The sequence below is a fragment of the Aspergillus campestris genome (assembly GCF_002847485.1).
Source record: "Aspergillus campestris IBT 28561 chromosome Unknown P168scaffold_3, whole genome shotgun sequence".
NCBI lineage: Eukaryota > Fungi > Ascomycota > Eurotiomycetes > Eurotiales > Aspergillaceae > Aspergillus > Aspergillus campestris.
The window spans coordinates 981,840-1,007,452 of NW_020194338.1; the positions used below are offsets into that span (position 1 = coordinate 981,840).

General features: G+C 51.9%; 11 protein-coding genes across 11 annotated transcripts; 7 read left to right on the forward strand and 4 right to left on the reverse strand.

Annotated features, from left to right (window-relative positions):
• The first annotated feature begins 1,773 nt into the window (after window positions 1-1,773).
• P168DRAFT_288426 (MIZ zinc finger domain protein) lies at window positions 1,774-3,422 on the forward strand. The gene has a single exon (XM_024836783.1). The coding sequence runs from the start codon at window positions 1,873-1,875 to the stop codon at window positions 3,160-3,162; it is 1,290 nt and encodes a 429-aa protein (XP_024695078.1). The 5' UTR covers window positions 1,774-1,872; the 3' UTR covers window positions 3,163-3,422.
• A 232-nt stretch (window positions 3,423-3,654) lies between these two features.
• Window positions 3,655-4,888, reverse strand: P168DRAFT_279911 (uncharacterized protein; the record flags this gene model as incomplete). The annotated part of the gene is made up of 2 exons (XM_024835829.1): window positions 3,655-4,774; window positions 4,878-4,888. 2 exons carry the CDS (start codon window positions 4,886-4,888, stop codon window positions 3,655-3,657), a joined length of 1,131 nt encoding a protein of 376 aa, XP_024695079.1.
• A 1,050-nt stretch (window positions 4,889-5,938) lies between these two features.
• On the forward strand, window positions 5,939-6,519 carry P168DRAFT_279912 (RBM8 family RNA-binding protein; the record flags this gene model as incomplete). Its single annotated transcript, XM_024835830.1, has 2 exons — window positions 5,939-6,193; window positions 6,268-6,519. 2 exons carry the CDS (start codon window positions 5,939-5,941, stop codon window positions 6,517-6,519), a joined length of 507 nt encoding a protein of 168 aa, XP_024695080.1.
• On the forward strand, window positions 6,380-6,917 carry P168DRAFT_112767 (uncharacterized protein). Its single transcript, XM_024832565.1, has 2 exons — window positions 6,380-6,805; window positions 6,855-6,917. Exons 1-2 carry the CDS (start codon window positions 6,521-6,523, stop codon window positions 6,882-6,884), a joined length of 315 nt encoding a protein of 104 aa, XP_024695081.1. The 5' UTR covers window positions 6,380-6,520; the 3' UTR covers window positions 6,885-6,917.
• Window positions 6,918-7,367: 450 nt separating this feature from the next.
• P168DRAFT_288428 (putative glycosyl hydrolase) lies at window positions 7,368-9,508 on the forward strand. Its single transcript, XM_024836784.1, has one exon. It carries the CDS (start codon window positions 7,609-7,611, stop codon window positions 9,361-9,363), a length of 1,755 nt encoding a protein of 584 aa, XP_024695082.1. The 5' UTR covers window positions 7,368-7,608; the 3' UTR covers window positions 9,364-9,508.
• A 6,000-nt stretch (window positions 9,509-15,508) lies between these two features.
• Window positions 15,509-16,077, forward strand: P168DRAFT_316494 (short coiled-coil protein; the record flags this gene model as incomplete). The annotated part of the gene is made up of 2 exons (XM_024840016.1): window positions 15,509-15,828; window positions 15,891-16,077. The coding sequence occupies 2 exons, from the start codon at window positions 15,509-15,511 to the stop codon at window positions 16,075-16,077; spliced, it is 507 nt and encodes a 168-aa protein (XP_024695083.1).
• A 256-nt stretch (window positions 16,078-16,333) lies between these two features.
• P168DRAFT_112790 (uncharacterized protein) lies at window positions 16,334-17,014 on the forward strand. The gene is made up of 2 exons (XM_024832566.1): window positions 16,334-16,776; window positions 16,836-17,014. Exons 1-2 carry the CDS (start codon window positions 16,590-16,592, stop codon window positions 16,958-16,960), a joined length of 312 nt encoding a protein of 103 aa, XP_024695084.1. The 5' UTR covers window positions 16,334-16,589; the 3' UTR covers window positions 16,961-17,014.
• Window positions 17,015-18,951: 1,937 nt separating this feature from the next.
• artA (14-3-3 adaptor artA) lies at window positions 18,952-19,973 on the reverse strand (the record flags this gene model as incomplete). Its single annotated transcript, XM_024835831.1, has 5 exons — window positions 18,952-19,062; window positions 19,122-19,192; window positions 19,254-19,495; window positions 19,555-19,861; window positions 19,913-19,973. 5 exons carry the CDS (start codon window positions 19,971-19,973, stop codon window positions 18,952-18,954), a joined length of 792 nt encoding a protein of 263 aa, XP_024695085.1.
• Window positions 19,974-20,532: 559 nt separating this feature from the next.
• P168DRAFT_249283 (uncharacterized protein) lies at window positions 20,533-21,046 on the reverse strand (the record flags this gene model as incomplete). Its single annotated transcript, XM_024834164.1, has 1 exon — window positions 20,533-21,046. A coding segment is annotated over one exon (312 nt), but the record flags the coding sequence as incomplete, so codon positions are not given.
• Window positions 21,047-22,101: 1,055 nt separating this feature from the next.
• P168DRAFT_316496 (uncharacterized protein) lies at window positions 22,102-22,709 on the forward strand (the record flags this gene model as incomplete). Its single annotated transcript, XM_024840017.1, has 4 exons — window positions 22,102-22,232; window positions 22,332-22,397; window positions 22,542-22,607; window positions 22,673-22,709. The coding sequence occupies 4 exons, from the start codon at window positions 22,102-22,104 to the stop codon at window positions 22,707-22,709; spliced, it is 300 nt and encodes a 99-aa protein (XP_024695087.1).
• Window positions 22,710-23,060: 351 nt separating this feature from the next.
• Window positions 23,061-25,265, reverse strand: P168DRAFT_316497 (putative nucleoporin Nsp1; the record flags this gene model as incomplete). Its single annotated transcript, XM_024840018.1, has 3 exons — window positions 23,061-23,303; window positions 23,378-23,501; window positions 23,566-25,265. 3 exons carry the CDS (start codon window positions 25,263-25,265, stop codon window positions 23,061-23,063), a joined length of 2,067 nt encoding a protein of 688 aa, XP_024695088.1.
• Between the last annotated feature and the right edge of the window lie 348 nt (window positions 25,266-25,613).

A 25,613-nucleotide genomic window follows, 5' to 3' on the forward strand; every position in this document is an offset into this window, starting at 1 on the left:
AGATCGTGGATGTTGGATGCTCCGGCGGCGTCAACTCCCACCTCTGCGACCCATCGTACGCGTCGTCGCCCGCTCGCTCCCTGCTCGCTTTCCATAGTCACCACACAACCCCGCCAGGAGAATGCTGGGCCCGTCTCTACTGTCTCCGACGACGCTCCTCCCCCCGCCGACCCCCCCTCCATGTCGTCCTTCCCGCCCTCCCTCACGGCGACCACCACCCAGAGTCAACCGCCTCCGCCCCAAGCAGAACCTTCAGGACAACCGCCCCGGCTCCAACCAGAACCAACTGAACAATCGTCCCGATCGCTTCAGCGTCCGCTGCCCCCGGCCCTACACTTGACCACCACCGGCGCCGCCATCGCCCCGTCGCCGCGCCTCGCGACCACGACCACCCCCGTGGCCTCCTCGACCGCCGCTCCGCAGCCGAGTCCGACGGGGACCGGTGCGCCACGCGATGAGCGCAGTCACGCCTCCAGGGCTCCCTTACCGTCGCCGCCCCCGACCGCCGGATCGGGACCGCGGTCGCGCTATTCGCAAGACCAGCTCGTCCAGGGGGACCGGGGTGCACAACCGCCGGCCGCATTGTCGTTGACATCCCCGGTTCCCACCCCGACCCCGGTCGAGATGAGCGTCGACGCATCGAGATTCCCCTCGCATCCAGCCTCTCATCACGCCCCGACCGAGTCCCCCCGGAGCATGTTCCTACCCACGCCGTCGGCGCATCATCCGGCTGCGGCCCCCTCGGTCTACCCGTCCGTCCCCGCGGTGGATGCGGAGTTCTATGCCCTCGCCTCCCAACGGTTGAGCGTCTACTCGCAGCACCGAAATCGGTCGGCGGGTGCTGACATGTCGTCCAAAGTGGTTGAAAACCCGCGACTCCATCTCCTGCAAAATGCCTGTGGCTATGGCGACACGCTCTACATGGCCATCCACCAAATCTACTGCATCCACAGTATTGCCCCCGCCCTGTTCTACCAGATCCCGGGATTCTCCACCCCGCAGGCCGACGGCTTAACCATCCTCCGACAGCTCCTGGTCGACAACCAGCGTCTGTCGCCCGACTTCCTGCAGTGGGTGATGAACTTCCCCGCCCCCGTCAGCATGCTGATGCACTCGCCCGTCTACCGGCTGGCCTTGGACCAGGCCGCCCAGTGCCTGGCGCGCTTGACCGAACAGTGGCCCGCCTTTGACCTGCGCGTCCGCAGCCGCGACTATCCGCCCCTGGTCGACGAACTCCTGATCGTCTTTGGCATGGCCTCCCGCACCCTCCAGAACGTCGTCTTCTTGGCCATGGCCCGCCGACTGCCCGTGCTCCGCCCGGAGGCCGACCTGGAGGCCATCTGGGAACGGGACGTCGGCCACCAAAACCGACGCTCCGCGCAGCTGGTCACCCAGGCTCAGATGCGCTGGGAGAACGAACAAATCATTCATGCCTACCAGTCGGTGCCGCCCCTTCCGCCCGCCGAGTCGCCCGGGCCTCTGATCGCTGGCCCCGGCCGACGCCCCTCGAGCCGACGCCCCTCGACGCACACCCCGCGGGGGAGTGCGAGCCCTCATCTGCGGGTCGCCGTTCAGCGGGCCCCGGGCGGCGAGCCACAACCCCCCGGATCGCCCGCCCGTGCCTTCCACCCGCAGAGCTATCGGCACCCGGCCCCCGTCTCCCACGCGACGGCGGCGTCCCCCCGCATGGCCACATTCGCGCCCTCGGCCGGCGGTCCCCCAGCGATGCGGCCGCCGTCGCGGGGGGTCGCGTCCCCGACGACCGGGGTGGCCCCGTCCTCCCCGCACGGATGGGCCGGCCAGCCGCAGCCCCGGGTCGAGCGGCGCGCCGAAGGGACGGCGGCCGTCACGACGCGGTCGGGCCGGGTCCGGATGCCGCCCCCCTTTTCCCCCCAGCTGTCTCGCGCCGCCCCCGCACCGCCGGTCTACCCTCCCCTACTCCCGCCGCCGGGGGTCATCCCACCCGCGACGTCCCGCAACAACCCGTTCCGCCACGCCCTGCACCAGGCCCACCTCCGGGACCCGTACAGTCGGCTCGTGGCGCGCGGGCTGGACGGCGAGGAGGGTGAGGGCGAGCTCTTCCCATACCTGTCTGCGTTCCCGGTGGGCCCGACGCCCCTCGGCCCGAAGCAGTGCGCCTTCGCGTGGGAGTTCACTCTATCGCCCACGGACTGCCAGCGGTTCCCGCAGTTTCTGGGGACGCCCGTCGGGCAGCGCTCCTCGCGGGTCGTGCGGGATGGCAACCAGATCTACCGACTGCGCTGCATCCGGGTGAGCCCGCCGACCACGGCCATCAGCCCGTCCGCGTGGAGCGTGGCGGACGCCGTCTGGCCGAGCTTGGCCTACGTCTTCGTCAACGGGGCCGAACTCTCCTTCCGCCGCAAGCTCCACCACGGCAAAGACCTGCCCCTGGAGATCACGCGGCACCTGCGCCCGGGGACCAACACCGTCACCCTGCATCTGATCCGCAACGCGGCCGAGTCCAAGGACCAGTTCTACGCCGCCGCGGTGGAGGTCCTCGACATCACCTCGTTCACGCGGGCCATCCAACTTGCCACCTTGCTTCCCGCCGGCCAGTGCCGCGAGCGGATCCGCCAACGACTCCACCCGGCCACGCGGGACGACGACGACGTGAGCATCGTCAGCGAGGAGCTCACCGTCAGCCTAGTCGATCCCTTCACGGCGCGGATCTTCGACCGTCCCGTGCGGGGCCAGCGCTGCGCTCATCACGAGTGCTTCGACCACGACACGTGGATCCGCACCCGCGCTGCCAAGTCCGACCGACAGGCCTTGAAAGACGACTGGAAGTGTCCCATCTGCGGCCGCGACGCCCGACCTCAAAACCTGGTGATCGACGGCTTCTTATGCGAGGTGCGCAACATCCTGGCAGCGACCAACCGTCTGGAAGGCGCGCGCGCCATTCAAGTCAAATCAGACGGCAGCTGGACCCTGAAGGAGGAAGCTGACCGCCCGGCGCCGCAGCACGGGGGAGCCGGTCCCGAGGTGGCCCGCGGGCCCCCAAAGCGCAAGTCGATCAGCGTGGACGATCGACCTGCATCCTTGACCCAGCGGCCGAAGATAGAGCAGGCCCGCTCCCATACTCAGACTCAGACTATGGGCTATGTGCGCTGTTCCCCAACGGAGGTCATCTCTCTGGATTAGCGGATGACAGTGACGACTCAGCGTGGATAATGGGGAGGATGGATGGTGGATTACAGCATACGGCATACAAAAGAAAAGAAAAGAAAAGAAGAGAAGAAGAATCAACTTGTTCAAGCATGTACCCAGGCGCAGCGGATCATTTCAGATACCCGATCTATTTACGCACATGAATTGATGATCTTATGGGGTTTAAAGGGGTGCTTTACGGATACTGCAATGCGAGATAGATATCATTACCATTACTTATGATTAGACATGATAATAGCATTGAATTATTTAATCTAGTTTACTCTACTTTACTTTGTAGGAACTTGGAATTTACTTCGTCTGTTTTTTTTTTACATTTGTACATTCCGTTGTACATACCTCGAAACCATCTACCTCCCCATTCCACTGTACACTCTGCACTCTGCACTATGCACTATGTATGTACATAGCATATATGATCTTGCTAATATCCATCCATCCACCAGATATGTAAGTAAGGCAGTATCACCAAGTATACAGCTCCCGAAAGATAATGTAATCGCCGACACCAATGACAGGATCATCTACGTCTTCTGGAAGACGTTCTTCTTTCTTTTGCTCTCCCCATGGTATTTTCTTCTTCTCTGCCTTCTTCTCCACGGTCTTCTTCTTCTTCTTGTTAGGTTCCTTCTTTTTCTTCCTCGTAGTCATCTTCTCCTTTCTTCCATCCCGATCTCCCTCCCCACCCCAATCCCCACTTAGAGAAGAAGAAGAACCAGAAGAAACAGAAGAAGCCAAAACCAAATCCTCCACTCCCCTCCAATCCAACCCGCCCAGCCCAGGCGGCCTAGGCTCCGGCTTCAGATGTATCAGCTGACACCACTGCTCGGCGGAGACCCTGCGGAAGGTTCTCACGATGAGAGCGACTGTTCGCCAGCTGTGGAGTCTTTCTGCGGGGAGCATTATCTGCATTTGTACTTTTCTTCCCTTGGACTCTTTCTGCTGGTGCTGATGCTGATGCTGGTGGTGTTGTTGGGCAGCATGCAGAAGAGGGAGGTACAGGCCCTCTTGGAGGTTGCTTTTTTCGAGCGTTGTGTTGAAGTTGTTGATGCGTTCTTTGGTGTGGACTTTTGGGACTTTTCCTCCTGTTCCTGTTTCTCCTGAAGATGGGGTGGTCTGGAGGGTTAGGGTTAGGAGGAGGGAGTTGTCGTTTAGACCGATGAGGTTGGCGAAGTGGAGGGTGGTGCCGCCGCTGCTGTTGTTGCTGCTCTTGTTCTTGTTCTTATTCTTGATTTTGCTCTTAGTGTTGCCCTTGGTGCCGTTCTTGGTGTTGCTGGTAGTAGATATCGGGAAATTCATAGTAAACGTCCACGAAACAGGCCTTTTCGGAAGCGGAGTCCGCGAAGTATTGATCTCTTTCCCACCACCATTGCCACCACAAGTAGAAGAAGGCGTATTAGAAAGAACACGATAGATAGTCTCCTGCAGAACGAGCCTCTTATTGATAATGTCAAAAGTGATATCGAGGTCTGCGTCGGCGTGGTGGATTGCGATTGTTTTGGAGGTGGAGGCGTCGTGGAGGGTTAGTTGGATTTGGCGGTTGGGTTTGGGAGGGGCTGGTTGGCAGGTGCAGGTTGGGTCGTCGCTGTTTGAGGTTATTGAGATTAGATTCTTCTTTTCGAATTGTTGTTGTGTTGGTGGTGTTGGTGGTGTTGGTGGTGTTGATGTATAAGTGGAAGGGTACGTACCAGCGGAGCATGATGAGGGTTAGATTTGATAGTTTGAAATCTTTGAGTACACTTTAGATAGAGATTGATGCTTTTCAGATATCTTCAGATAGTTGGAGATAGTGAGATGAAGAGATGGAGAGACGTAGGAAGACATTTCTCAGATTGAAAGTCTTTATAGATGGTTCAGAGGGGCTGGTCTGTATTCACTTCTGATGTATTCACTTCTGCTGTTGAGCATTCACTTGACTACCTGAATGGATAAATAGATTGTGCCTTCTGTTGTCCTTGTCTGTTGACGCTCTTGGGCTTTCTACTTCTGGAATGGTCGTCCAACAGGCAGTGAATTGATATTATATTGTTTATTTGGTATCAAGTCAAGAACTGCACACATTATGGTGCTGCATGGACTAGGGTAGATTGTGCTTAGACTGCTGCAGCATCTTTGATGGCTCTCTCATCTACAGCTATAGCATTGCATGGCTGATTTATATGATCAATAGAATAGAGGGTTATTTACAATGGATTGAGCCATGACACTGGCGAGGCCGTGTACAGATGTAGATCAACGCTGACTTTTGTACACGAGAAGTCTACTACAAGCACATTGTATGCAATTGATGGTCTATGCATCAGTCAGGTATGTGTACTGATCAAGCCTGCATCATCATCTCTCCCTCTCTCTCTCTCTCTCTCTCATCCTTTGGATATAAAAGACCCAGGGTGACTGGCAGGAGTAAATAACAAGGCTTTACGTGTTATATCTGTATATTTCAGAATGGATACAAAATAATTCAATCCATATAATCAAATAGATAACACGCGTGTATCATTATTCTCTACGTACTGTAATTAAGATAAAAAATGGAAGTATATACATAGTTCCATACTACAGTGCATCAAATCAAATTGCTGACATAATCACACCGCAAGCTCCGCGCTCCGCAGCCCAAGAGCTTCATATTCATCTCCATTTCACTGCATCCCACCTAATCCACAACCACGACCGTCATTCCCTCCTCCTCGCTCACTATCACGTCACGAGAATCCGTTCTAATTCACCCTACTATATTGTCTACATCATGTCTGCCGAAATGGACGTCGATCAGCCCGTCGCGCACGAGGAAGCCGAAGTCCCCGCGCAATCGGGCGACAAGAGCGTCGACCCGCGAACAGACAGTGGCGCCGTCGCGGTGCGCAGTATCGAGGGATGGATCATTATCTGCACTAATATCCATGAGGAAGCGTCTGAGGAGGATGTCACGGATTTGTTTGCTGAGTATGGGGAGATTAAGAACTTTAATCTGAATTTGGATCGTCGGACGGGTTATGTTAAGGTAGCCTATTCCCTCCTATTGGGTGTTTTGAGAGACAAGAAGAAGAATGCGCACGTTATACTGACATACACTAGGGCTACGCATTAATCGAATACTCCACCCTCCCCGAAGCCGAAGACGCCATCAAAGCCCTGAACGGGTCCAAACTGCTCGAGCAGACCATCGGAGTGGACTTCGCTTTCGTGCGACCACCTCCCACCAACAAGGGCAAAGCCGGCGGACAGCGGGGTGGTCGCGGCGGTGGTGGTGGTGGTGCAGGTGGACGAGGCCGCAGCAGGAGCCGGAGTCGCAGCCCCGGGGCGGACAACGACCGGGAGCGGGAGTGAGATGATGAACTGCTTTGATTTTTTCCCCTTCTTTATTCTTTTTTTGTTATATTGCGTGGCACATCTGTGGCTTGAGACAACCTCTGATGGAGTACTTTGGCTTTTATCTTTCACGGTTGCCGACTTGAGGATGGCGATATACTACTACCACTCTACATATGGCTATGACAGAACTCTCGACCCATACTGGGCGACGAACGACCATGGCCGGCACGACCTAAGGACGATGGGTCCTGGGATGATATCCCGAGATACTGTGCCGGCGCTGAAATTCATTAGCAATACGGTAGGCCTGCTGTGTCTCCTCTGCGTCGCATGTTGCTGACTTGGCTTAGAAGATTCCAGACAGAAGAAAATTGTTTTAATTAGACGTCGAGTATACTGGGCTCGTTGCTAGAATATATTCTGTGATATGGCGTGTCATGCGCTGGTTATAAGCATTTGCACGGTCTTCTTTTCTCTTTTCTATTACCTTTGATTCTATTGTTTCGTGATAGGTGTATCTTACATTCGGCCTGACTACCTTGTAGATCTGACCTTATCATACGGTCTGCTGTGGCAGGCGAGATATGTGAATGAGTAGATATTCCTAAAAATCGGCATCACCAAACACGAATTGAAGCATCAGACCTACTAAATTGAGGATTAGTTTTATGAACTATAAACCAAGTTTCCTCCTGACTTGGGTTAACCGGATTGAAGATTGACATATCTGACCCAACTTGGCGCATTCGCCATCAGCGGTTTGCGGCCGGAAGGAATTCCCCGCATTGGAATTTAAACCTGCCCGATTCTCTCAACCTCTTCGCTCTCTCCATCTTCTCCTCTTTCCTTTCCATCATCCTCCTGTGTGACCTCGATGCAGGGGTCAGAGTATTTTTCTGCATGACGGGACGTATCCTTATTCTTTCCCTACGTCTTGCCCCGTCCATTGGTGCAGCGCTCCTAGATCGCATTCGTTGATTCGATGGCACCGTGCATTCTTATCTTGGGTTGATTGCTTTCCTTGGTGCTTGGGAAAGAAACATAAAATAAAAAAACAGGAAAAGGAAAAAAGAAAAGGAAAAGAATCAATAACGAAAATACAAAATGACCTTATTTATATGGAGCATTCTTTGCATGCTCATCCCGACCAATGCGCTGGTACTGCGCTCTCAGCAGGTTCTCTCCCCGCACGCCCTGCCAGACACAACCTCAGAACAATTTCCTCTCTCTCCGACAGACGAGCCAACAGATACTGCGGCCGACCGCACCCGGCGTGATCTCCTAGATGCCCTCAATGTCATGCAAGATGAGTACTACGAATTGTGGCAAGGGACCTGGCCCACCAGCATCGATTGGACCGCCGCTGTTCTAGGCACGCACGTCTCAGCCACCCTGTCGTCGTTCACCGCGGCGGCAGATAGCCCACTGTCTCTGGAAATGGAGAACCTGCTCAATCGCTTCTTTGGTCAGATCTCGGCGTTCTATTTCGGCGAGGACGCCTTCTCAGTCCGCAACCAGGCCTTTGACGATATGCTCTGGATCGTGCTGGGGTGGCTGGAGAGCATCAAGTTCCAGGCCCTCCATTCCGACCTGCACTACGACGAATCGGCGGGGACTACTCCCGCCGGTGGACGCTGGTATGGGAATCAGCTCCGGATTCCCGCGGCTCACCGAGCGCGCCTGTTCCAGGAACTGGCGTCAGCAGGCTGGGACACGTCGCTGTGTGGAGGCGGCATGGTCTGGAATCCACGGCTGTCTCCGTATAAAAATGCCATCACCAACGAGCTCTACATCTCGGCCAGCGTGGCCATGTACCTCTACTTCCCGGGAGACACCATTGACTCGCCGTTCGTGGCGGATACGCTGGACCAGAGCGTCCACTCCGACGGGTACCCTCACCATCCCGCCCACCTGCAGGCCGCCATTGAGGGGTACAACTGGCTCAACAGCTCCAACATGGTCGGCATTGGCGGGCTCTACGCAGATGGGTTCCACATCAGCGGGTGGCAGGGCTCGAACCGGCCGGGGTCGCGCCGCTGCGACGTGCTCAACCCAATGGTATACACATACAACCAGGGAGTCATCCTCAGCGGGCTGAGGGGCCTCTGGCTTGCCACGGCGTCGCCAAGCTACCTGCAAGACGGCCACGAACTGGTCCACCGTGTCCTCCGGGCCACCGGCTGGTTCAACCGTTCCAGCCGGCAATGGGCGGGTCTCGGTCGCGGGGGAGTCCTAGAAGACGCATGCGACTCTTCGGGCGGATGTTCCCAGGACGGACAGACCTTCAAGGGCATCTTCTTCCACCACCTAGCCGAGTTCTGCCGACCTATCAACCCGCAGGAAACGCGCTTCCTAGCAAGCGCCAACGCGACCCAGCCGGACAACTCTGACTGGGAGCACATCTACGAATGGCACCTGCGCCAGTGCGGGAGCTACGGGCGCTGGATCGAACACAACGCCAATGCGGCGCGAGCGACGCGCAACGAGGAGGGAAAGTTCGGGACCTGGTGGGGCACACATTATCGCTCGTCGGAGACATCCACCGACAGCCCCCTGCCTTTTGGGGCAATCGACTACCGCAACTATGGGGAGCGAGCAGAGGGTTCAGAGCCGCTGGTCGGGGCCCTCCGTAGTCGCGTTCCGGAGGGAGATGGCGAGACCGCCATTGCGCCAGAACCTAACTTTTCCCACCGGAAGCAGCTCCGTTCTTTGACACCGTTGGAGGAGACCTCTCAGCCCATCTCCGAGACAGGCCGTCGAGACGCCAACGACCGCGGACGCGGACGCACCGTCGAGACCCAGTCTGGCGGTGTAGCGGTGCTGCGGGCGCTGTACCAGTGGCAGACGAGCTTGATGTAGTTCAGCATTACACCGATGCTCCCTTCTTTCTACTTCCGTCGCGGTTTTGTAAGGCGTTGTTGGAATAGTTTTAGTCGGTTGGTTGGCGTTGGATGGATGGATGCTTAGATATAGAGGATAGGTCAGGCAAGGATGGGTATTTTTAGGCAATTATAATATTCTTTCATTATATTATTCTTTCTTCATTTTCATTTCATTCCTATTCCTAGATGGAGATCTACTACTCCATCACGGTAGTATTTTTTTTGAAGCAACCTCGTATATGCCACCTACCCACCTAATATCTAGAATACTACTTAGAATACTACCTACCCCCTTCATTCATGCATGCATACATGGATTCATACATGCATATAGTCACTACAAAATAGCTGAACCAGGTTCACGGGCCCAGGAAGTAAGTAAGTAACAGTCTCGGAAGTGAGTCCTGAGGTAGGTAGTCCGAGCCAGCCACATTGTCTTAATTCTACCCTCTTTCTTTGATTTTCCCGAAGAATGAAGTGGATATATTTGAATAATTATGTATACGCTTGTTAACTATATTGGGTGGGTTGCGTGTTTGTAACAAGATATTGCATTTTATATGGACGGTGCTATGGGTGGTAGTTAATACGGCGTTGGTTGGCAGATAGGTACTACCTACCTAGGGAGGTAGGATTACTTTTCACTTTTTGTAAACTATATATTATTCCGAATAAATATATCCTTCTCTTACCAAAGGAGATAGCATTAGCAGTAGAAAAGATAATATCAAACAAGCAAAGTAGGTAAGAAGAAGAGAAGACAAATATCAAGAGAAGGGCAAAGCATACTCCCCACCACCTCCGCAAAAAGTACATACATACCACACCCAATACCCCAACCCACAACACTCAATCAATGACGTAAGAAGGGCAGGAAGGGAAGAAACACAAGTACGATGATGTAGAAGTGCAGCACTAGACTGGTGGGATTCAAGGCAAAGGCAGGGCTAAACTTAGCTTGTGCGTATATCATATCATATATATTATATCATATCCTACCTTATAATATACTGTAGTATGCGGCGGAGTAGTATAGTATACTGTAGTACGGGGTATACAGATACAGTATACACTTACTATACTATGTAATATATGTAGGCAGGCAGGTAGGTAGTCTATATCATCGTGCGCGAGATCAGCGGTTTTACAGTGGGGAATTGGATTTTGGGAGGGGCATTGTTCTTCGGATGTGAGGGTGGGGGTTCCGATGCAAGGTTAATGGTTTATTCCTCTTCTTATTTATTTGATTTATTGATTTTATGGTTGATGGTTTTGTTCGTGTTGCTTACTTTGAAGCATGGAGAAGGGGGGTGTGTAGGTTGCTTGGAGGCTGTAGTCTGGGTACACTATTCTGGGTTGAAGTATATCCATTGTGGGGTTGTGGATTTGATCTACTACATTACTGCTCCATATGTCATTGATCTGGGGTCGATTCTTTAGAGCGAGTATTGGAAATCATGGTTATGATTGAATAGTTGTTTAGACTGGATGGTTTGTTCATGGATATTTTCTCATCCATGCTTAGACTGACGTAGAATACTAACCTGCTACTACAGTAGTTGCATCAAAGCCATGCTATATTGACAACTAGTATAAACCACATCTCCTGCTCACTACCCCAAGATATAATTATCCTCCACCCATCTAGATATATAGAGTATCCACGACCAAATCAGATAAAACAGACAAACAACCTCTAACAGCCCTGCCAGTTGTTTGATATAGTACGTTTGAGCACGCGCCGCCGTAATGCGACCTATCCAATACCGCTCCTTACAGAAATACACCGACACTCCAACAACCGGACAATGCATTCTCTTGATTGACACCATCAACTATACACTCCTTACTACCTTATAGACACCAGACACCAAACCAGGCTACATTCCTACCCAACACCAGCCACCATTATAGCCTTGTGTATATAGCCAGTTGGACCAACAGTCGGAGTGACAGCACTCGGCCAGGTCACAAGCACAAGCACAGCACGCTTACTTCAACTCAACCAAAGAATTCAAGAGATGCGATGCTCGGGGGAGAGGAACGGATTTTACTGGTTTGTTTCAGCTGACTTGTAGCCTTGTAGACTGTCTGCTCGTAGATTGTCTATCTACTAACTGGACACAGAGACATAGAATGTGTTGGCGCGTGCAGGTCATCCGTCATATATGTACACCCTGATCCATTCATTCATTCCGTGTTCAAGAGTCGCATGTCCCGCCATCAGGGTAGTACATCTTACGTGCTAACAAGTACACCATCGAGTAACCGCCAGGATCTGGATAAGTCCTACACTACATTCTCGATCCACACACGATAGACACATAAAGCATATTTGGTGGACACTGCAAAATGCGGTGACGATCCCCAGCGCGGAAGTCCTCCCGGCGTTTCAACACGCTGTCTGGCATGCGCCTGCGCCTGCTCCTGCGCCTTGCGTGGGTTCAGACTGAGTTCACAGCTACAGTTTGAATGTCCTATTTAGTACTTATTACTTACCCACTCACTATTCAACTAGTACTTTGTACTTTACTACGTACACGGAGAGGCTAAATCCGGCGTTTAGCCACGGTGGGGAAGATCTGTTGAAACGAAGCTAGCGAGGGTCCGGAATGGGGCTCAATCAGGACTCGTCCGGTATGTCGGTGTAGATTTAATCAATTATTAGTCAGTTGTTGGGTACGGAGGGATTCCTTCAGTTGATTCACGAATGAAGGTCGAGAGACTCGAATGGACTAAGGCAGAGGACGGACGGGATGGGGATTGGTGACATGATGTCATTCGTCAGACTGTCCAACCTCTCCAATGCGAGGGAACCCCGATTCCGATGCAATAGTATGTTATTATATTATCTGCTTGTATATGTATATTTCATTTTTTTTATTATTCTCTTTTGCAAAAAAAAAGAAAAAGAAAAAGAAAAAGAAAAAAAGTAAGCTGATTCGGAGCCGCTTGGTCGCACAACGATCAAATCTCCGGGGGTTCTCTTAGTCAATGACTTATTAGTTAGTATTATGTAGGATGTACCACCTACTGTTCTCTTCCATCCATTCAAGAGCCGGACAGATCAGATATCATCACCCATGACGTGATGCTCATGTATGATTTCTTTTCTTTTCTTACATATATTCGATTTATTCTATTCCATCCTCTCTCTCTCTATTTATTGGAATCATTTGATTGATTAATTTATGGATGGATTCGTTGCTGTCGATCCTCCCCCCAAGTAAGAACGAAACAGTGGATCAAACCGGCAAATCAAGCCGTATGAAGAACCGCTTTGAGGGGAAAATTCTTCTTCTCGCCCGCGTTTCCATGGTTGAATCCCATGTGTTCTTCCCTTTAAAAGTAGTCCCTATTTATATTCCATAGAAAAAATAATAGAAGAAAAAACCCAGACTGGATATTGCAGCCGTAGTGTCACCGGAGAGAAGATGACGAAAAAGGAGGAGAGAGGAGAAGGCGTCTGCAGACGTGGATATGGAGACAACGCCACCGCAGAATATCATCCAGCCATAGGAAAGGGAAAAAAGAAGAGAAGATCGCCGTTATTTTTTGTTTTTTTCCTTCTGTCCTGTCCTCATGCTCTTTCCCATGCCCTTCCCATGTCATCAGACCGGAGGATCAGACCGACGTGGTTAGTCGAGGACTCCAGTTGACGGGGCTATGAGAGATGATTGGTATTGGGGGGGGGGGGAGACCCAGGAGATCGGCATTGTTCATCTTTTGCCTCTTTGGTTTTGTGTTCATATATTTTTGTTGGTTGATTTTGTATATTATTGTTGGTATTGTGATTTAGGGATTGTTTGGTTATTGTTTGTCGCTAAGATGCCAACCCACGGGAACGGATCATGCTGAGGATTCAAATAATATCCTCATCCTATATTTTATACCGTCTATCTATCTTATATCTGAGCTGATACCTTGTACCTTATACATCTAAATGTCTCTATACTAATACCATCAAGATAAAGGGATACAAGAATGAGACTGCAAGACCTCATGAGAGAAGAGATAGATGCCGATGAGGATTTGCCGCGGTGGCGGCAGAGCATCCTCGTCCCTTCCGTCAGCCCAGCGTACCGAGGATCCCTGATCCATGTTATATTATCATAATAATATAAGGATGATGATAATACTATTAGGATATAGAAGTATTCTATGGACATACTAGCGGTATGATGAGGATCATCGCCAATTTCCCACATCCTCGGCTGGTGGTTGGTGGTAATGCAGCCCGAGAGGGAGAGAGGAGGGAGAAGGAGAGGGACTAAGCGTCCTTGAAGGACCTCCACCAATCAGGAGAAGAATAGAGCGAGACTAAACTGGAGACCGATGGAAGAAAGAAGCTTGAAAGAAAGGGAAAAAGGGAAAAAAAAAGGGAAAAAAGGGTAAAGAATCCCCACAATTCCCAACACACCGAAGTTTGACGGATACGTGCGTGGAATCAGGCATACAGACGGATACCATATAGAATACCATCTGGAATACCAGACATAATACCAGATATATGGAGGTGTTGAACCCTCCGCGGTGGCGGCCACGAGTTTGGAGCCACACTTTGATTTATATTTTATATTTTCATGATTATTTTCATGATTATTCTCATTCTTGATTATCTTGATTCTTACTTTGTACTGTTGATTGATTTGTATGAGGATGAGTTTGGATCTCTTGGATATACTTTGTTCCTGATACCGTATCTGATACTCCATACGGCAAGGGTTCCTTTCTCCTGATTCACGATCAAATGATGGATTGGGATATCCATTCCATCCATCATGCGTCATTACATCTGAACACGATCTGAGATATTATAAGGAGGTTGAATATATGGAAGATAATAAAAAAAAAATACAAAATAAAATAGAAAAGAAGAAAAGAATGAAGACTAGTCCACCACGAACTATTATTTCCTTAGTTTCTCTCCACCAGTCATCACACACACCTTTCTCTTCTTTCCCCTCTCCTTCTTCCCCTCCTCTCTCTCTCTCTCTCTCTCTCTCTTTCTCCTTCTCCCTCTGATCCTCTCTGGACTTGACTGACTTCTCTCCCGTCGCGATCTCTCCCTCTCCCTGATTTCGACTTCTTCTCTCTTCCTTCCTTCGACCGCCTCATTGTCTTTTTTTTTTTTTTCTTTTTCCGGTCTTTCCCCCTCTTGCTCCCTTTAATCTTCCCTTTAGATCGGTATTGAAATTACCTGGTAGTTGTCCCTGATTTCCTACCCGGGCTCCTTTTTTGTTTTATTTTTCTTTCTATTATATTCTTTTCGCCCTTCGCTTGCCCGCTCCCTGTTTTAGTCTGTCCGTTTTCGGGATTTCCTCAACAACGCCCATTTTACCGCTGCAACCTGGAGCTTTTCTGGAACCCTTCCCGAACCAGTTTCAAGACAATAGGATTCCTTCTCCATATCCTCTCCTCTCGTTACCAGAAAAAATAATCATTAAAAATCACTTCCACCTCGACGGATTCCTACTCACGTTGGATTTCGATTCACGTCGGAACACTACACTACTCATCCTCCCCCCTCCTTGCCCCCACACGCCTCTGGGAAATTGCGTGGTCTCGAGGATCCGATCGGTCGCCTTCTCAACTCCGCCGAACACAACACTCGCTCTCCTCTTTTGACACCATCTTTTACTTTTTCACCTGTTCTGCTACTTTCTTTTCCGGTGAAATCATTCTCTGGTTTCCTGTGGACGACTAGTACTACCGCTATCGGATCGCCTTCTTACCCCCTCTCCCCGCCGACGACACCATCTCCGTTCAGGCCACCATTCCCTTCGGGTTCCTTCCCCCCCCCTACTTTATCCCCGCCAGCTACCTCCAGCGAAAACACAGATCTCCCATCTGAACGTCTTCGCTAGAGGTAGATCGCCAGCAGTCGATCTTCGTGTTGGACAAGGAATAAACAAAAGAAAAGGAAAAAGAAAGAAAAGAACAGCGAAAGGACAATCACACCAGGATTATATCGAAAAAAAAAAGGGGAAGAAAACCCTCCGTGGCTGGTGACTCCCGCAACGGTTCCTCCCAACTCAATTTCGACTGTCAGAGCACCACTCTCCAGAACGAACCACTGGTCCGCCTGAATTCTACCGCAACGCCACCACCTCTTAGACATCATGGCGTCGACGTCAGACTTGCACGGATCCTCTCCCGTTCCAACCTTACCCCAACCCAACGATAACGGTCGCTCCCACATCTCCTCCATCTCCTCATCCTCTTCCATCTCCGACGCCGAAACCGAACGAAGAGGTCGCTCAGAGCGTCCTCGCATGGCCAGTCGGAAACCGAGCGCTTCCATACTAGTCCCCCGAGATCACCCCGAGATTGAAATCGAAGAGGAGGAATTCCCTCCCGACGACGCCCGCGCTATGAGTCCCCGACGGAACTCGGCCGACCTGGAGCGACTGGGCAAGGAGGCGCGACAGACCTTGCAAGAGTAGGTCCCCTCTCTCTTCTTCATCTGTCTCATCATCCGCCTCTCGATACTGACTATCACAGACAAGCCAAGGCCCTCCAGTCTTCCCTCCAAGCCCTCGCCGAACGCATCGATGCCGTCAAGTCCGACCACGATAAACTAGAAAGTGAAAACAAGTTCTTGCAGGATTACATCGGTGGTCTAACCCGAAACATGACCAAGAGCGACATGACCCGACCCAGCACCAAAGTTAAGAAGTCGCAGAAGTAGACGCGCCCCCGCCCCCAGTCCCGTTTGCCGGATGCCAGCACGGTCGGGATCGTGAAGCATGTGCCGCATCGAACTCCTCTCGACCGCTCGGTCTTGATTTCGTTTTCTTTCCTTCTCGCCCCTTTTTCTTTCTCTCCTTTTCTATTTTGGGATGGAGACGTTCCTCCCATGGGATCCTCCACTGTGGCCAGATCATCCGCCACACCGCAGCATGTCACGCCAACCATACGCAGCGGCGGAAAGTCGAGTACCGCCGGAGATCATGGAACGGCGGAAGCGGAGGTGCAGCGACGGGACGACTCCGCGCTACATCCCTCCACCGATCCAATCCCGATGCGCTCTGTATCGTACGATGAACCTCGCCCCGTCTGCGCCGATCTGATGAGGCATGATCGTGCTTGACATGACACATGACATGGGCGGATATGACATCATGGCGTCGGCCCATCTAGCGGTGTGATCAGCTGCCACCAACAGCCAACCATCCATGACCGTGATGACCGGTCTCGCAGATGAGAACCGTGACGGCGCCGACACGTGACACCGAGTTGGGGAAACCGATCCCGCTTCCACTGTCCATATTGATAATACCCTTATTCGCTCCTTGTCCTTACCACCCTTTACCTTTTTTATTTTTTTTTTCTTTCACCCCCTCTCTTTCCACCGTCATACTGGAGGGCCTTTTGTATTTGTGGCATAGCACGCGTGGCGTTAGGATGGGGATTCCCCTATTAGACTTGTTTGCCATTTTTCCTTCCCACGCTTTTTGATTGATCCATTTGCCTCAAAGAGGGTAGCTGAACCTCAGTCTCTCTCCCGGCAGCAACCCGCCCTACGCCAAATCAATCAACATCCTAGGGGGCGCATTTGTTTGAATCTTTGATTGTTTTCGTTTCATGGTCTGCAAAAAAAGAGGGAGGGCAAAGCATTTTCCGGAGCAGCCGATCTGGTTTTTTGGTCTTTGATATTTTTTTTTCTTTTCTTTTCTTTCTCATGGATTGCTACTGTCAGTCATCCATGGTATGTATATTGGGGACTCGTCCTGGTCCGACAGTCCATTTTGTTGGTTGTACGGTTGATGGTGATTGTGGGTGGTCGAGGTCGGATCTTGGTTTGCTCGGAAGACATTTGCTTTGAATACCCCGATGCGAGAAGTAGCAGACGAATGCAGGATCATCATACTTTACTACTATTCTATCGTACTGTGTAGACCGTAAGTCATGTTTATATTCTCTTTGTCTGGACTGCGTTGTTATTGTCCATAGATAGATATAGATATAGAGGTCTGGATACTGCCTAGAGATGGGTACCCCTATCAAAACCTTGGAATCAATTCATCAGGATTATATGTGATCAACACAATAGTCATATGTCAAGTGTGTAGTCATTGTTACAGAGAGTGTACATTAGCTATGTATTTATCTAGATGTAGAGTTACCCATATTTTCACTCCTCCACTCCTCCATATCTACATGTATTATAATGGACTGACTGACTGACTGACTGAACGACAGATGCTTCAAAACATAACCTTCACTATTCTAGTTTATCATGACTATTGTATCACTGTGTGTATATCAAGTATGGTCATAGGAAGGAAGTGAAGAAGTATCAGTCTGTTTGTCCTACTATCTGTCTCTCGCATTTCTTTCTTCCTATTCTACTGCCTAGTAATTACTACTACATACTAACCATCTACTATATAGTATATACCTACTACCTACTACCTACTACCTACTACCTACTACCTACTACTTAGTTACTAGGTACTTCCTACCTCTACTCAATTGGTATCTAGTTAGTCACTAACTAACTACCAGGCTACTTACTACTGATCAAATCGGTCTCCGATAATAACAATGATAATGATAATAATGATAATAATAATATACTACTCATAATAACAGCCATAGTAAATAGTATCAGTAGTGATAGAATATGTCCCCCTAACCCAAGTCCATATACACACACACATACACCCACTCACACCCATACTACCTACCTACATAGATAGTACTAAGATACCTACCTACCTAGGCAGGCAAACACCCACGTGTCCTCATTCCAACCACCCACCAAACATACCAAATCATATCCACTCACAAACAAACAAACAGACAAGAATGAAAATCATGACATCACTCAGTCAATAATAATAATAATAATAACAATCATATAGATTGTCCAAGGCGGAGAAAAGAAAGAAGGATCGTCGCGACGCGCCGCCGCATACGTCATGTCTCAGGTCGGGTGGCAGGGGTCTCCATCATGGATAGAGGCTGGGGTGGACGGGGCTGAGCGGAGTGGATCTGGATCTGATCATGTTACACGGCGATTACGAGGTCAACTACTCTAAGCAGATCCTATATTTTGAACTTGTTGATCGCCACTGTTGCCGGACTGTAGATCTAAAAGGAGCTTCATGGGTAAGGGCAACAAACGCCGTGCGTGGCACCGGCCATTAAGAGGAAAAAACCAAGTCAATATCCGTGACAAGAAAATCGCCCGGGTCTTTAGGTTTAGATAATTTCACTGGGGTGAATGTGTGAGTCTGTTTAATAAGGGAAAGGTACTCTTTGGGTAGTTGAGGCAATAGGCAAAATGGAGATAAAAAAAGGAAAAGGAAAAGGAAAGGAAAACGCAAGCGAGAAAGAAGATGAACCACAGGCAAAAGGGGGATGACTCGATAGCCGTTCACGGGAGCCAAAGTTGAGTCGGGAAGAGATGAACGAGACTCGCCCGACCTTCCGTCAAGACACCGCGGTGACATGACAAGCCCACGGGTCTCGTTCCTCCTCCCCAGACACAGGCCCACTCGCGATCGGGGTCTCCCTCCCATCACCTGCGATGAGGCGCGACGCCGTCATCTTTTCTTTACTCGGCGGCGGGCTTGTCGGCCTCAGCAGCCGGGGCCTCCTCCTTCTTCTCGGCGGCCGGGGCGCTGGACTCGGCAGCCGGCTCAGCCTCCGACGAGGTCCAGAGGGTCTAGAGGAGGTTAACACGAGCCTGAAGTGAAGGTCGCGACAGGGGCGGGGGGTTCTTACCAGGTTGTCTCTGAGGAGCTGCATGATCAGGGTGGAGTCCTTGTAGCTCTCCTCGCTCAGAGTGTCGAGCTCTGCACGCCGTTAGTTCCATGCTTAGGACACGAGCCAGGAAAAAAAAAAAAAAAGACATACCAGCGATGGCATCATCAAAGGCCAGCTTGGCGAGGTGGCAAGCCTGATCGGGAGCGTTGAGGATCTCGTAGTAGAAGACGGAGAAGTTCAGGGCCAGACCCAGGCGGATGGGGTGGGTGGGGGCAAGGTCGGTCTGGGCGACTTCGGTCGCGGCTTTGTAGGCCTCGAGGGAGGCATCGGCAGCACCCTTACGGCGGTCGCCGATGGCGAACTCGGCCAGATAACGGTGGTAGTCACCCTTCCTGTAGAACAAACACATCAGCATACGCGTGCGTCAGGGGAAAATAAGTCGGAAACGTACATCTTGTGGTAGAAGACCTTGGACTCGCCGCTCTGGGCCGAGGGGATCAGGTGCTTGTCAAGAACCTCGAGGATGTCATCGCAGATCTTGGCGAGCTCGGCCTCGATCTTTTGACGGTACTCCTTGATGAGGGAGACCTGAGACTCATTGCCCTTGGACTCCTCTTTTTGCTCGATCGAGGTGACGATTCTCCAGGACGCGCGACGAGCACCGATGACGTTCTTGTAGGCGACGGAGAGGAGATTCCGCTCCTCGACGGTGAGCTCGACACCGGCGGCGGCAACGACCTTCATGTTCTCGACCATCTCTGATGATGGTCAATGCGGATTCTGGGATGGATCGCACGGTGCAAACGAACCTTCGTAGCGCTCGGCCTGCTCGGCCAGCTTGGCCAGGTAGACAGCATCTTCGTGACCCATGGTGAAAGTGAAGTCTGTAGTTGAGGGGATGATGTTAGTGACAATCCGACGATCCGACCGACGTGTACGGGACTGGACGGGTTGTGGTTGGGAGAAAAAGGGAGAGATCAAGATCGAACGGGGTAAAAGATAAAATCCAGGTCAAAAATCGGCCTCGACAGTGGAGAGTGAAGGAAACAGAAGCGTGAAGGAACGCGATCAGTCACAGGGTAGCGAGTGAGGCTGTGAGGGAGAGAGGGAGAGGGAGGTGGGTTCACGGGACACGCAGCGTATCCTCGATTCGCCCTCCTTATCTCGACCGCAGCCCGACCACGCCAAACGAATGGACCTCGAGAATCGACGAGGATCTCTTTGCCAATCCACCCGCGTCACCGGCACCATTCCGAAACCACGGATGGATTGTAGGCAGTTCGCCCCGACGTTTTCTCGAGGGGAGTCGTCGTGACCTGTGCCGCGCGGATGATGGAGGGGGAGAGGGGGGCAAGAGCAGTCATGAGGGCAGACAACAACACCCGACAATTCCATCCATACCAATCTTCTTTAAATATGTTTATGTGTTGGTGAAGTAGAGAAGAGCCCGACAAATTGTAGATAAATTTTTTTTTTTTTTTGCGGGAGGGGAAAAAGGGAGGAAGAAGAGGGTTGAAAGGGTAGGGGTCAGGCCAGTGAGGTGATTGGAGGGGAAGAGGGAAGAATAGCCAGAAGGAGGAAGAGGGGAACAGGGTGGAAAGGAAGAGAAAACGGGGGGGATTGTCAGTGACTTACCGGGAGGAGACGGTTGGATTGAGGGGGGATTGTTGGGTTTGGAAAAGGAGGTTGAACGGAGAAAGAGATGTGGAGGTTGAAGATGGGAATTTAACTGGAGGGAGGAGGAGGAAGAGAGGAAGAGAAGAAAAGAAAAGAAGAAGAAGAAGAAGAAGAAGAGAAGAAGAAAGATGGATTGGAGAGGTGTAGTTTAGTAGTTGACTTGGTAGATTTAGTCGGTCTCGAGGAAAGAGGAGGGGGAGCCGTACCGGCCAATACCGAATTACACAATACACTCCCTTATACCTTTCTGTACAGATACACCTATGTATCTACTCAGGTAGAGATCACAATACTCCGCCAACTGGTCTCGATAATGACATCCCTAGGGTTAGCCACGCCATCATTCCTCCCTATCCCAGTATCCCTTCATCCCACTTCCTAATAATAACCATCTTCCGTAGACAGGATCATTCTATCAATAATTCCACAATATTCCCCCACCCGGACCAGCTGACTAGACTGGATTAGACCCCTGAGACTATCCATTTCAATCATTCATCCTCCTTACCAGAAACCTCCCCAATTTGAGCGGCGGTTTGTGTGGTTCGGTGGGCCACCCATCGTCATCCCTATTTCGCCCTCCACCAATCGTCCCTCTCCCTTTGAGATCCCACCTTTCATTATCCAGAAGGGTCTTGTCCATCCTTTCACTAGATTCAGGATGGAGATATACATTATCCACATCATTTCCCATTTCCCACCCTCGTGGCATCTATTGAGTAGAGGTCTTTTCTTCCGTCCCCATCTCCATCCCTCTCCCGGATCGATTCAGTCTGATAAATCTGAATCAATGACGAATCGCTCCAAGACGGGACCGGGAGGAAGGCGGTTCCACGGTTGTCATTCCGATCTCCAAGCCCGTCGAGGATATATCGAGATCTCCTTTTCGACTCCATATGGATGATTTGTCTGATCACCAGTACTAGGAATAGACGTCCAAATCCTTCAGTAGTGTATTGTCGGTATTGTCGGTATTGTCGGTATTGTCAGTATTGTTGACACGGTAATTTACACCATCAATCACCTGACCAACCATAGATGAGTCATCATCCCAGTCTGACATCACATGATGTCGTCATACGGTCTCGATCATTACTGCTACGACTACCAGGTAACAAGGGAACCAGTAGAATGTGCTAGCATTGCAAAGTACTTTCCCATACTATTAATACGCTCTGGTACCTCCTACCTTACCTTGCTGCTCTCTCCAACCCCTCTTGCAATCCATCTACCTGTCTTACACCACTCTCTACCAACATCCTATCAACCACCACCCACCTACCTCTCTCCAATTCATCAACTCAATCCCACAACTGGAACAATGTTGCGCCAGGTCTCTCGCCCTCTGTCCACCGCCAGCCGCTCCCTCCGCTTGTCCAGCCGGTCCTTCTCTGCCGTCGCTCCCAAGATGGCCGCGGGTGATACTAGCGGTCCTGCGCCTACTGCCAACCGGTGCGTCCTCTCTCTCTCATATTCATCCCTACTTCGTTCGAAGTCTATATCAATCAATCGATAGATGCAACAATTGACTAACGCGTGTTATCATAATAGGGACTCCTTCGGTCGCCGCGAAGCCGCCGAGGAAGCTGTTTATATCCGCCAGCATGAGCTTGAGAAGTACGTTCTTCATTATCCATCCATCATCCTTATATACTGTCCTATCGCTTTCATACGGAATATACACACCCGAAAGGAAGCATGCATTGAATGCTGCATGTGCAGAAAATAGTACACGTCTGACTGACTCACTCTATCTGATAGACTCCGCAAACTGAAAGAATCCGTCTCCGAGCAGCGCAAGCACCTTGATAAGTTGGATGAGCATATGTATGTTTACCTTTTCATCTCTCAATGTATTCTGATCCATGAAGCGTGCTAACTGATTCGTGCAGTGACACCATGACCAAGGAGCAAAACGAGAAGAAATAATTCCGTCGATGATACCTGCCTTTCTAGGCTGATGTATTTTATGAATATCACCCTCTCTTTTTAGTCTTGACTTGATGAAATGAATTACTACTGCATATTATCTTCTCCCTTTACTATCTTTACTATCTCTACTATCATGGATGGAATAGATTAAGGAGGGTAGGAGGAAAAGAAGAAATGATGAAAATCGTATCAAATCCATTGCACAAAACAAGTAAACACCACTAGCATAGCATAAAACTCAAAGAAAAATAATATCAAACCAGCCCATCGTTACATCCCACATCCAAACAGCAATCAATCGCCATTATTATCTGTATCTGTAGAAACGCCTTCCACTACCTATCAACCTCACCGACGACCCATATAAGACCGGTAAAAGTCATCCGCCGCACCGCCGCCACTGCCACCGCCCATGCCCATCCCGCTGCCGCTGCCCATCCCCGAGCTGCTGAAGCCGTGCCCGAACCGCGACGACATCGCCTGTCCGGCTTTTTGCGCCGCGGCGACCTTGGTTTGCAGGTCGGCGGTGCCTTGGTCGATGACTTGGAGTTGGGAGAGGTGCGAGTTGAGGATGCGGACGATTTGGGAGATCTATTTTAGTAGTTTTTGTTAGTTGTGTGGTTATATCAAGGGGGAAGGGATTGAGGGAGGAAGAGGGAACGTACAGGCTCGTCGGCCTTGTTCGTCTTGCTTAGTGTGGATGACGCCCCGTTGACTTCTTCGATCATGCTCGTCAGATCCTTGCCCACGTCGTCGAGGCGCTCGGAGAGTTTCTCCGCGAGTTTGTAGCTGTGTCTTGTTAGTTTACCTATACATTATAATTTGGAGAGAAGGAAAGGGAAAGGGAACGTACGTTCTCTCCCGCTCCTGGTCCGGTCCCTGAAGCGTCTCCCCAGGACCAACCTGTTTCGACATCATCTCGTCCACTTCCCGCTCGTACCGATCCAGCCACGAGCCCAGCTCCTCCTGCTGTCCCTCGACGGACGCCAGCTGCCGTTCGACCTCTTGCGTCGCCCGCTCGGCGTCCACCGTGCTACCGTACAGCTTCTGCACCTTGGTGCCGTTGTCCACCAGCATGCGGTCCCACTCGGCGACTTTCTCCGCCTGCTCGCGGAAGTCCTTCTGGTATTTGGTCAGGTCCGTGGCCCACCGCGTGATGATCTCGTCCATCGTCTTGTTCTTCAACCGCGATTGAGTCGGGGGTACCGGCCCGGCGGTGGACGCACCCAGGCCGCCGTTGCCGCCGAACGGAGCCGCGGGAGTGGACTTCTCCTCCGTCCCTGCAGGTTTAGCGGCAGTAGACCCCGTCGCGGCGGTGCTGGAGGGCTGGCCGGTTGCGGCGCTGGCAGCTGGTTTGCCGAACATCCCACCGGCGGGGGCTGCAGGCTGGGTGGCAGGTGCCGCGGTGGTCGTGCTGCCGGGTGCGCTGGTCTCAGTGGGCTTGGCGCCGCCGAGACTGGGAAAGAGGCCACCCGTAGGAGCAGCGGCGGGGGTGGACGACGGCGCGGCTGACGAGGTAGACCCGCCCATTGCCGGGAAGAGGGATTTTCCGGCAGTAGCGGAAGACGCGGCCGGGGCCGCCGAGGACTTAGCGGTCGAGGCCGGGGCATTTAAGGAGAATGCGGGTTTACTGGCGGAGTCCGTGCCAGAGGACGGCGCGGGGAACAAAGAGGATCCCTGCGTAGAGGGCGCAGCACCCGCACCTCCAAACAAAGGCTTCGACGCAGGGGCCGCAGACGACGTCGGAGTCGTTGACTCCGCGGGCTTGTCCTTATTGGCTCCTCCAAAGAGACCACCGCCGGCGGGGGCTGCTGGGGTCGAGCCAAGCGATGGCTTCTGCTGTGCGCCAGCTCCGAAGAGACCACCGCTGGCCGCTTGAGGCTGCGACGCTCCTCCAAAGAGCGATGGGGTGGTTGACGACGTGGTAGCGGGGGCAGAGGGGGTGGTCGATGAGGATGTGTTCGCGCCCAGACCTCCAAAGAGGCCACCCGGTTTCTGTGCGTTCGCGTTCTGTCCGAAAAGCGACGGTCCCTGAGCACCGCCGGTGTTGCCCAGTGGCGGAGGTCCGGCAGGTGTGGTGGAGGTCCCCCCGAAAAGCGTGCCCCCAGACTGACCGGGCGTGGCGGAGTTACCTCCGAAAAGACCACCTGCTGGCTTCCCGGCATTGCCAAAGAGTGTACCCGAGGACGCCTGCCCGGCAGCAGGGGCTTCGCTCGGCTTGTTGGGGGTTTGCGATGCATTGTTTCCAAACAGCGACGTCGGAGTGCTGCTCCCGGGTTGATTCTGTGTTCCAAAGCTGAAGGACGACGCGGGAGAAGCCGTTCCACTCCCACCACCACCAGCACCGCCAAAAAGCCCAGAGCTCTGTTGTGCTGGAGCCGCAGCATTTCCAAACGGCGAAGGTGCGGAGCTTCCGCCCGTCGAAGCTCCTACATTTCCGAAGAGTCCTGCGCCGGACCCTGCACCAGTGTTCGTTTTCCCGGCAGTGCCGAATAGACCGGCCCCAGAGGCACCGCTCGAAGCTGGTGGATCGAAAGAGAACATGTTGGACATGATGTGAAGTAGCGAGCGAACTAAATGGTGAAATGAATCGGGCTACCCTAGAGACCGTTAAAAAAAAAAAAAGAGCACAACAGAAAGAGAGTCGAGAAAGGATCGGAAGAAAAATCTATGCAGGGAGTTGGAATTGGAGAATACTTACTGCGCCCAGAGATGCGATGCCCGAGAGAAGATTGAACAGGCAATTCAAGGACGAAGAAAGGATTGCGCGCGATCTTCCACCCAAGAACAAATGATTATCGACAGCTGAAGAAGAGCAGGAAGAACAACAATTGATGGAGCGGCGCTTGGCGCGGATGGCGGCTAGTGCTGACTGCCTCAGGCAGCGACAGGGGCCTGAGT

Excerpts from the sequence above, each read along its gene's own strand:
- P168DRAFT_112790 (XM_024832566.1), top strand. The coding sequence starts at position 16,590 with ATGAGAACCGTGACGGCGCCGACACGTGACACCGAGTTGGGGAAACCG. Across the intron at positions 16,777-16,835 it reads CCTTTTGTATTTGTGGCATA|CACGCTTTTTGATTGATCCA; the intron begins GCACGCGTGGCG and ends ATTTTTCCTTCC.
- P168DRAFT_288426 (XM_024836783.1), top strand. The coding sequence starts at position 1,873 with ATGCCGCCCCCCTTTTCCCCCCAGCTGTCTCGCGCCGCCCCCGCACCG.
- P168DRAFT_288428 (XM_024836784.1), top strand. The coding sequence starts at position 7,609 with ATGACCTTATTTATATGGAGCATTCTTTGCATGCTCATCCCGACCAAT.
- P168DRAFT_112767 (XM_024832565.1), top strand. The coding sequence starts at position 6,521 with ATGATGAACTGCTTTGATTTTTTCCCCTTCTTTATTCTTTTTTTGTTA. Across the intron at positions 6,806-6,854 it reads TGAAATTCATTAGCAATACG|AAGATTCCAGACAGAAGAAA; the intron begins GTAGGCCTGCTG and ends GACTTGGCTTAG.